Genomic DNA, 10,181 nt, shown 5'->3' with positions numbered 1-10,181 from the left:
TGCGAGGTCCTTCGTTCCCTGTTACTTTCAAAGGGACAAGACGAGCAAGCATCCATCGTGAATTTGTGACACGTGCGCTCGGCGAGTAACGAGATGGGCGTGGAGCGCTAGGTATGGGCAGCGTGCTTCCGGCCAGCAGAGCCGTCGAGACGAGCACTGTCATCCGTGAAAGGAATGGCCGCTGGGAAGGGCCCTCATTAAAGGCGCCTCCAGCGCGGAGCCGGACAAAAGCCGCCGCCTCCGCATCGCTTCTTCTGGCAACTTCGCCAACGCCGGGAGCGCGTGGCACCTGGACGCGCCGGGGGTCGTCATCAGGCGGCCCTGGAGACGGGCGTGCAAGGCCGTCCTTGCACGATTCTCGGCCCGTTCGGCTTGGCTGATGCCCCGAGACGGTCCTTCTTTCCTGGCCGAAAAGCAAAAGAGCCGCGATCTCGTGGGTGCCGCCCGACAGTGCCGAGAGACGCCAGCGCGCTATGAGGACAGCTCTGTTGCTCTGCCTGCTCACAGCGGTGGACCGTCGCCAGAGCACGGCGCACCATCAACCCGCGCCGCAGCCGCCGCGCACTGACTGCCACCACCAGTACTGGCTGTACCAGCCGGCGTCCGCCGTGGGTGGCTTCCAGTACCCTCACTCGGGGCACCATGGCTACCACCAGCCTCACGGCTACCCATACATGCCCGGCTATCAGCAGGGCTACCCCGACGGCCGCTACCCAGTCATTCCACTGCCTCCACCCCCACCTCCACCGCCACCGCCGCCCCCTCCGTCGCTGCCCTATCCAGGACCCTGGGTCCCATCATACCCGAGGCAACCGACACCGAAAAATTTGGACCCATTCCCGGGCAAATTTCTTGGCATGGGCACGGTGCGTTACCTGAACGGAGGACGCGACGTCGAGCTAGTCTGCGACCTGCACGGAGATCAGCTGGTCTCGGTAAAGACGCTTGCTCTTCGATTGCACTTTAACCCCTCACAAGCGCTTCACACTTCTTGAAATGATTATTTTTTTATTTGTTGTAGTATCCCAAAAATATGCTTCGTCTATATGGTGGACGTGGTATAAGGAGGCTAGGGGAAAGGGGGGGCGGCTACAGCGACTATTAATGCCAGATATCGAACCCGCGATCTTTAGCTACACAACAGAATGCCACAAGCGCTCCGCGATCGCAGCCGGTGTTAGAATACTCTAAAAACGTTTTTTTTCTTTCCTTATTTTTTTTCATTGCACTTTTCCCGTCTTCGAACGGTGTTCCGTGCACGTCTGATTAAATCGTGAATTTTCTCGCGTACGGCAGTATAGTGACGCCTATCATTTTTTTTCTTTTTTGTTTTGTTTTTCTGGTGTTTAATAATCGGGACCCATTTTACGTAAATTCAAACTAAGACACTCGTAGCTCACAAAGATTGTGCTGCATTATCTTTCTATATTCCATTTCCTCATGACTTATCTCTCTCTCTCTCTCTTTATATATGTATTCTGCTATTTCTTTTTTTTTTTTTTTTGTAGCTACTTTGACCAGACTGGTCCTGTCCGTTAGGAGTAACTGTGGAAACAGCCTCACTCGCTTTTGAGCTGCAACCCGCGACCAAAGTCTGATTACTCTAACCGAGCATCATTGCTGAACCTATCAATCTTGCATACGCTCTTGCAAGTAATAGTATAAGCAGGTCGGCGGCGGATGATGCACCGTCCATTTCACATCGGCCGCGTAATTTATTGCTTGTCGACGAAAGTAGCCCTAATAACGACATGTCATTAAATGTTCATCACTGCTCAAATAAATTTAATGTCATCACCGAGGTGCTGAAACACGCTGTTTCATCCGATCGCCCCGAACAAGCAAACATAGGCGCGCATCTGAGCCCGCACATATGTCCAAGCAACGCTGTTGCGCAAGCAAGTAAGGGGTGTGTCGTTATAGGGTTAAAACCGCAGCGAACTCGAATACGATACTTATTTACCATAGAGAACAACAGTAACTCTACGAGTGCTATCGATGCAAAATATATTGCTTGTGCCGAACTAAACATTCCGTAGCACAAACCAGGGGCACGTTCCAGGGAGCAGGGAGGCGGATCTAAGCGCCTAACCACATAAATAAAATACACTGCATGTTTTTACCGATTAGTGGGGCATTTTTTCGTCTTGCTATTTTTCGGAACGCACCCGCGTATCATGAACTATCAACAGAAGTTCATCATACGCGGGTACGGTGATGTCTAAATAATTGGGCTATTACCGAATTAATTTTCGTGAATCCACTGGTTCGTTATAAGAGAGTTTGAGTGTCATGTATGTAAGAGGTTTATAACTAACCTAGTAATGATTCTGCGCTTGCATCATATATTTGTTTGGATATAGCGACTTATAGCATGTGGATATTGATATGACAGCGTGCTCGGGGCGTTTATCAATAGGAACCGCTGTTCGTAGTACAAAGATGCGATGAATACAGTATAGCTGGTCTCTAGGTGAAGCTTGTTTCGAGCACCGTTTCTGCTCCCAGACATTAAGAAAACATCAATGAATGCGGGGCCTGTTGAACCCCATTAAGGATGCCAATATTTGGGTTAGCTGGGGTAGTCATTAGTTAAGCGGAAGCAGATCATGTTTTCGTCTCTCTGCCGGCGTGCACGGATCAAAGCCGTCCTCAAGAGGAGGATGCTGGGCGTTGCGTAATGACGAAATATTTCAGTTAATTAGCGCCATATGTGTTGCAGGTCGCTTCTATTCCGTGGAGTTGAACTATATGGGCCTTCACTAATTTTCCGCACGGTACACATTCCCAGGAGTGCACGAGAGCCACAAGAAGGTCGTTTCAGTTGTATAAGTGCATGCGTCTGAGGCGAACGCCACGGCTTGCGACGAAAGACCGCCAGCGTGAACCGACATTTCTGTGTGTTCCCCTTTCCAGAGGAAGTAAGTGGTATGTGCAGGGCGTTTTTCTTTCTGGACAACGTGGATTTTTTTTTTTTATATACATAAAGGCTATAAGCGCAGTCAACATGGCGTTCTTGCAGACGGATCCCTAGGCGAGGCCGACATACACTGCGGCTAATTACGTGAGCTTCAGAAGACTGATTAACGAAAAAAAAATATCAACTTTTTATTAGTGCCTCAGGGGCAGTTGTTTGAATGGAGAATTTGAAGGCAGTCACATTTTATTGCACCCTCATTTTTTTTTTTTAATCAGTAAAGTCGCACCTAATTCGAGATATTTATCATGTAATTTCAACAGTAAATCCGGGCAATCTCGAAACCGCCGCGGGAGCGCAAGAAGGGCGGCCCCGCTATCAGACCGAAACGCCCCGTGACGACGAGCGCGAGGAAGTTGGAAACCGAACGTCTCGGGCCAGTCGCGGCAGCTGCCGATACGACACGCTTCGCCTGGCAAGCATATGCGGCTGCAGTGTGTCGGGTCGGGATTTGCCGCGGCCATGCTGTCATTGAAACTTCACCTCCCTCACGCTCCTCTACGCGGGGCGTTGCCGTCTGACGCGCAGCGGGACGCGCTCAGTCTCGATATTGCCTCGATTGAGCTTTGCAATTCGGTGATGAATATATCGAAGTGCAATTTTTAAGGTATTTAAAAAATGGGGGTGCGTTAAAAGTGTGACTACCATCAAATTTGCCAGTGAGACAACTGCCCCAAAGACACTAGTAAAGTGTTAATTAACGAATTTTTCTTAATCAGTCTTCTAAAGTTCACGTTATTAGAGACAAAGTATGTCCGCCTTGCCAAGGAACTCATCTGCAAAAACGCCACGTTCGCTGCGCTTATAGCCCTATTATTAAATATCTGCATTGTCCAAAAAAAAAAAAAAAAAAAACCTGTATATGTACTTATGCGGCACGGGGAGCATGATATAACGGTCTATCTGGCCTGTTACTAAGGCCACGATATGCCTTCATGCCAGAGCCTTCTGTTAATTTGCACTTCAGTTGAATTCTATTTCCAGTTAATTCCACACTCTCCGTAATGGAAGCAGGGTAATTTATGGCCGCAACTATTCCTGCAGCCGAGCTCCATGTCTAGAGAAGAGCGAACTACATTAAATAAAATAGAGGTTTTATGATAGTCCCACCAACGTAAGCTACCATGGATGGTGTAGCTAGCTATATAGGTATAATAGAGTGACTGCGGCAAAGGAGACGGCCGCGCCTCTTTGGGCAAATTTAGCCAGGGCCCTGCGGGGTCATCCCCGTCCGAATAGTGGCGGCCTGCGTTATGTACTTTTGTGTAGAGCACGCACCCCTGCATGGCATGGCACGCCATGCACGCCAGGAGCTTGCGGGAGGAATGAGCGGGTTTCGCTGTTCGCAGAACGTGGTGTGGGTGAAGGCGACGCTTCCGCGGGGCCAGCCGCCGGTCGCGTGGCGTCCTCCACTGCCCAGCTGCGGGCCGTGCTTCTGCCCTGTGCAGTACGGCTGCGTCTACCAGCATCTGGACCTGGCCGACCGGAAATTCTTCGCCGACTCGAGAGGACACCACGCCTCGCTGCACATCTACGGGGTGTCGCCGACAGACTACGGTGTCTACCGCTGCAGTGCCACCAGCTCGCCTACCGGGTCCGCTGCGGCCAACACCGAGACGGTCTACCAGATCGTCCATTTCACCGGCTAGAAAGCCGCCGCCGGCGCGACGTGGAAATCGAACGCATCGCCGCGCCCGTGTGCGCACTGTCGCGCGGCCAGCAGGTTCGGCGCAGCCTCGAATTGATTCGGAGAATCTCGTACGCGCGTTTCGTGGGCGATCAGTTAATAGTGCGCAGGCTTCAATAACCGCTTAAGACGCATGTAGTCCTTCTTTTTTTTTTTTTAGATTAAGGATGGAACATTAGTTCGCGCGTACTACTGTGGGCACTTGCCGCTGGATCGTACCGCCCGTACATCTGTCCGCAATGGGATTAAGATGTCTCGCAGCGGCGCAAACCAACAAACAAAACAAACCAACAAATTACTAGCTATTCTTACCCATTTTTATTGCGCCTAAAACGGGTATATCTTCGACCACATTACAAATTGCTAAGAAATTGAGGAAAAAAAAATACTTTCACGGTGGGAGTGCCCACACGGGAGCCTCGTCCGGAGTCTTTTCTATACAAGCCGAAACACCTTTGCTCTTTGCCTCTCTCTCTATCTCTTTCTTTTAAATGTGACCAGCGTTTAACATGTTGGTATTATGTTTCAACCCATAAAACCCAGTTCGAAAAGCGATTCGCGAAAGCAGGACCGCCCGCTCGTTGCAGAGGCGCATCTGCGGGTTGGCGAATGCAGGCGCGAAACGGACCGGTCGCATTTGCAGTCGTGTGATTTGAAGTTTAGTTTTCTCAACAGATTAGCCCTCAATGCGTTGACTCTTGAGAAACGTGGGGAATGCCGAATCAGCAGCATGGGTTTAGCAGACTCGAGGCACTTTTGCTACCTCTACTAGTTTGAAGGTCGTGCGAGCCATCACTATATCGTCCATTCTTAAGCGTTCCTTCATCTGGTGGCTCTCGATGGCGGCAAAATGCAAAAACCCGTCCTGTACTTATATTTAGGTACACTTTAACGAAGCCCAGGTGGTCAAAATTAATCCGGCATTCCCCAGTATGGTGTGCCTCATGATCAGATCGTGATTTTTGCACGTAAAATACCAGGATTTAACTTTTGATCTGCGACATATATAATATACTCAATAAGGACCTGCTTAATAGTTCTCGCATAATTTTCACGCGCTATGGACGAATCGTGGTCGTCGGAAAAATTTGTCCTATTACTTCCCGTTCTCAGGCAGCCTCTCCAAACAATTAGGCACTGTCGTTTTAAATGTCGTAAGGCATTTAGTTTGTGAATTCATTCTTTGTATTTCCATACAGTTTCATCGATGGCTTGACTCTCAATTGAAGTTAATCAAATATGAATTTTTATTCGGACAATAGGAACTAAACACATGTCTAGGGAATCAGCAAAAAGGCAATGAAACGTCTAATACCCACCCATCAACCTAAATTTCCCTTGACACAGTGCTCGATATGCACCATAACAATTAAGGCAGTACAAAGAAACAACAACAATGTTTTTAGTGCGTAGCAAAATAAGAAATTATAATTCTAAAGTTTATAACCGATAATTTTCAGAACAGCGATTTGGAAAACGAGCATTAGTACATATGAAAGTGTGCACACGAAGTACATAGCGGAAGCGAAGCAAACGTGTGTCTGGAATTCGTGACTGAAATTTTCCCGCGAACAAACATAAGTAGCCCATTCAAACAGCAACCAAAACGGTATGTTGAGCTGCCTTTAATATGGCAAATCAGTTCTGCGGAATTCCACAAGGTGGGGGAAGGCTCACGAAAGGAAAAATTGACATCTACCCGTAAGTAGCACGAAGATACAAAGGAAACCCACACGGCCGGGTTTCTCAGAAACAAAGCTTCGTAGTCGAAGAAAAATTAGTCCTCGTCCTGAGCTACTTCTGAGTTGATAATAAGCAGCAGTATATTCTCTTAATTCATGAAGGACAGACTTGAGACCCACTTTTCAATTACGGAAGTCGAAGCATGTTGGTTTAAAAAATTCAGGAACTGATCTCGCCAACTCCGTGCAGGCGTGAGCCGACGAGAAAAGAGGAGCTAGAATAAGGGCTTTCCACTGTCCGCCCCTGATGCGCGACAACGGAGTCGAATCTTGGGAAGCAGAGAGCGCCAAAAACGGAACGAAACAAGAAGCCGCAAGACATTGCGCTGTTTTGCGCGCTTCTTGTTCTATCCCGTTTTTAGCGCTGTTTGCATCCAAATCACGTACCCTCTAGCTCGCCTAGCCGCGTTGTTGAATCGATGCGTCACGGAAGAATTACTTGGTACGCAATGGGTGAGCCTTCCGTCTCCTTCCTCTGGATTAGGCAAGCGGCTCTCGTTTCTGATTGGCTGACACGAGCACTAGCCTTCGCTGCTCTGCGCGGAGTTTGCGAGACGGAGCATAGCTTCTGGATGCCATAATTTGTACGTTGTTGTTGTGTGTGTTTTTTTTTTCCTTTTTGTAGACTTGCGTCATTTAGGTAATGACTGTGGTCTTGCCGAAAATACTTTCTACAAAATAAACTGCAGGAATGCATTTGATTTGCTGATATGTACCAAATGCTTTTTCTTCGTGATGTTTGTAACCGTTAGTATCTTTTTATTTATTTTTTTAACTAGGAGCCGTATGATAGCGGCACGCCTCTCCTTCAGTCAACAGAACAGCTCTTTTTTGTAGTACGCGAATGCTTCTGTCTTAGCTTTCATTGTAAAACACAATATTGTAAATGTGAGTGGATTCAGTTGCTTTTTTTACTCACTGTGGAAGCATGATTCTTAATTTGCGAACAGTACTGATAGAACACTAAGTGTTAGTATAGACATATTTGGTGTCGACAGACCAACATGAGATTTCATGAAATTTGACGTCATTTATGCGATATGGCATGGTTAACAGATTGCCCATTGAATTGGACAAAAGCCTCCTGCTCAATTGGATTATTATGTGTTGAAAAGCAATGTATACTTTGTCTTTCTAGCAGCTAATTCTAATGTATTTGTCCTGACAAATAAAAATAAATACAAAAATAAAATAAATAGTAAATAATAAAAATGTGCTGTCAGCATATAGAATGTTCTCGGGCGTATGTAGTATGTTTGCAACGTCGTTTATGTCAACGAGAACATGTAACGCGCCTAGGATTGAATCCTGTGGCGCATCGCGTATCTAAGCCATATTTCTTGCGTTAGGTTTAACGGTGGTAATAACTGGTGTTTTGCAAATGACTTTCAACGTATAGCTCCTTACAAATTTCTAAATATTCCCTCAGATACCACACTTCCACAGTTACGGTATTAAAATATCATGATTTACTGAAACAAAGGCCTTCTTGAAGTCTAGAAAGATTCCTACCGCCAGAAACTTACGCTGGAAATATTGAATCATGTTATGTTTTATATCAAGTAAGGCCATCTCGGTCAATTTTTAATTTTATGTGCGTGTGTGTGTGTCTTCTGAAAACCGTACTGACGTTTTATAACCTTCTTGTTTGCCCGAAGGAAATTTCGAAGTAGTGTATTTATTATCTTCTTCTATCACTTTTGAAAGTAATGGCAAAAATAGACAGACCTAGCTACGTATAGATATTGATGTCATTTTTATCACCGCCCTTAAAAATGACCGATACCTGTACAACCTTCAATTGACCAAGGACTGTGCCAAAATTTAGTATCAAGTTGCGCATATGGGCAGAGTAACCAGTTGGGCTTGTTGGTTGAACATAGTGGAAAGCAACAGCGCGGGAACCGACGGAGATTAAGGAGGCACACAATGTACACAGACGCAGCGCTGACTTTCAAAGAAATAAATATGCGACAGCGGCCTGCTAATAGTGTGGGCCATAATCAGACGCGTTCAATGTATTGTAGCTTGCTCGTGGACATGCACAGTGGTGGAATAGGACACATATCTACACAGCGCTAACTTCCAACAACGCTTTGCTTCCGGGAAACAGTGACACACATGTCTTGAATGAGCGACTCAGGAAGCACACACAAATCGTCTCCGGATGGTTTTCTTGGTGTTCATTGACGCAAGTGCTGTGCTCTTCGATTTTAAGATGCGGTTATCCGAGCAAGAAAAGCAAGTGTGGGTTGATCGAAGCGCCTAATCATTGTATGTGCCTACATGGAGACATGCTGTGATGCGTGCGCTAGGAACGAAGACATCATTTTTCACTATCAAAGAAAGATACAGATTTTTTTTTACGCTTGCGTTCGGAGTACACGACAATAATAGTGACATTTTTTACATTGTATTTAATATTAGCGTTTATTTGGTATCCCCAAGTCTGAACACGTGTTCTGTGATGTGACGACCACGTGCGATGGCGCGGTGAACGCTGTTATGGGTGTGCTCACGCATCACTTGTTCTTCCTTTTCTTCTCACTTTCCTTCTTTCTTTTCTGCTCTCTTCCCCTCCCCCAGGGTAGGGTAGCAAAGTAGGTGTAACCTGGTTAACTCCTTGCCTTTCCTTTTATTTCTTTCTCTATGACGTCACGTGCGGGATCTACAGTCGGAGTGAAAAATTTATAGATCACGGGATCGGAGAAAAAGCCGAATGTTTCCACAACCTGAGCACGCAGCCTGGTATTTGGATGCATCCACCCTGTACTAAGCCCTGTATACTATATGCAAACAACATAGTGTTTTTTTTGTTTTTTTGTTTTTTTTTTTACTGGCTATGGTCTCAAACTGGTCGGCAATTCAACGTTTCTCGGATTCCATGGTCCGGACAACTTTTGATGCCGACTGTGCGAGTGTCGCTGTTTACCAGAAATAAAACATTGTTGCAAGTTAGCGCTGTGTGTGCGCTCTGTTCCTCCTTTGTTTCCGTCTGCTAGTTGCGCTACAGTGAAGGTCTTCGTGACAGACACACCGACAATCCCAGATTACAACCTTGCTCGACGGCCTCATTCGTCTGCGGTTTTAGTTAATATGCGATGTTATTGTTTAATCTTAGCAGCAGAGTGTGCGTTTATGATGCTGCCATAAATGAATGATCCGACGCTACCAGATGTGTATTAAGTGCAACTACTCCTACTGAGGACCGCAGTCGTTGAAACACCAGCAAAGTTAGGCGCCTGAGCATGGTACATCCTCGATTATGAACTTTGGAATATCTGGCCTCTCCTTACCATAAGCTCGGTAACACATGTTTCATGTTTTCCTTTTATATTTAGAAATACTGGTTATCTTGCTTTAATGTTATAAATTATGTGTGTGCTTAATATTGGAATACAATTTGTTTCTTATCTTTGTATATTCGACAGACAGATTTTTTAAATATATGGAACAATAAACTTATCACGCTGTTTCATCCTTTTCAGAAGGAAAGCGTTTCTTTACGGTTTCCTTGATTTCCCATGGTTCTTAAGTTCAGTGAAAGGCAACGCTGTATTATAAAGCTATATAATAGTTCATAAAACCAGGGTGCAAAAAGTTAAAAAACGGGGGCGTGGGCAAGCGATCACTTCAAAGTTATTCGGGATATTTTTATGGAACAAATAGCAATTCAGACGTGTTTGTTACTCTTGTCAGCACGTGAATAACATTTCAACACCCAAAAGAAAAAGAAACATGAAGTCTTCTTTACGTACAAGTGTCCTTCGATAAT

At 46.0% G+C, this 10,181-nt stretch overlaps 1 protein-coding gene across 1 annotated transcript; it reads left to right on the top strand.

Moving 5' to 3' along the window:
- Positions 1–279: 279 nt before the first annotated feature.
- LOC126546055 (uncharacterized) lies at positions 280–9,889 on the top strand. The gene is made up of 2 exons (XM_050194130.3): positions 280–935; positions 4,327–9,889. The coding sequence occupies exons 1-2, from the start codon at positions 474–476 to the stop codon at positions 4,624–4,626; spliced, it is 762 nt and encodes a 253-aa protein (XP_050050087.1). The 5' UTR covers positions 280–473; the 3' UTR covers positions 4,627–9,889.
- The last annotated feature ends 292 nt before the right edge of the window (positions 9,890–10,181 follow it).

The sequence above is a fragment of the Dermacentor andersoni genome, chromosome 1 (genome assembly GCF_023375885.2).
Source record: "Dermacentor andersoni chromosome 1, qqDerAnde1_hic_scaffold, whole genome shotgun sequence".
In the NCBI taxonomy this organism is placed as follows: domain Eukaryota; kingdom Metazoa; phylum Arthropoda; class Arachnida; order Ixodida; family Ixodidae; genus Dermacentor; species Dermacentor andersoni.
This window is presented reverse-complemented; position numbering and strand designations above follow the sequence as displayed.

What these genes read in the sequence shown, in the direction of transcription:
- LOC126546055 (XM_050194130.3), top strand. Translation starts at nt 474, where the DNA reads ATGAGGACAGCTCTGTTGCTCTGCCTGCTCACAGCGGTGGACCGTCGC. An exon ending in ACGGAGATCAGCTGGTCTCG is followed by an intron (nt 936 to 4,326) that starts GTAAAGACGCTT and finishes CGCTGTTCGCAG; the next exon opens with AACGTGGTGTGGGTGAAGGC.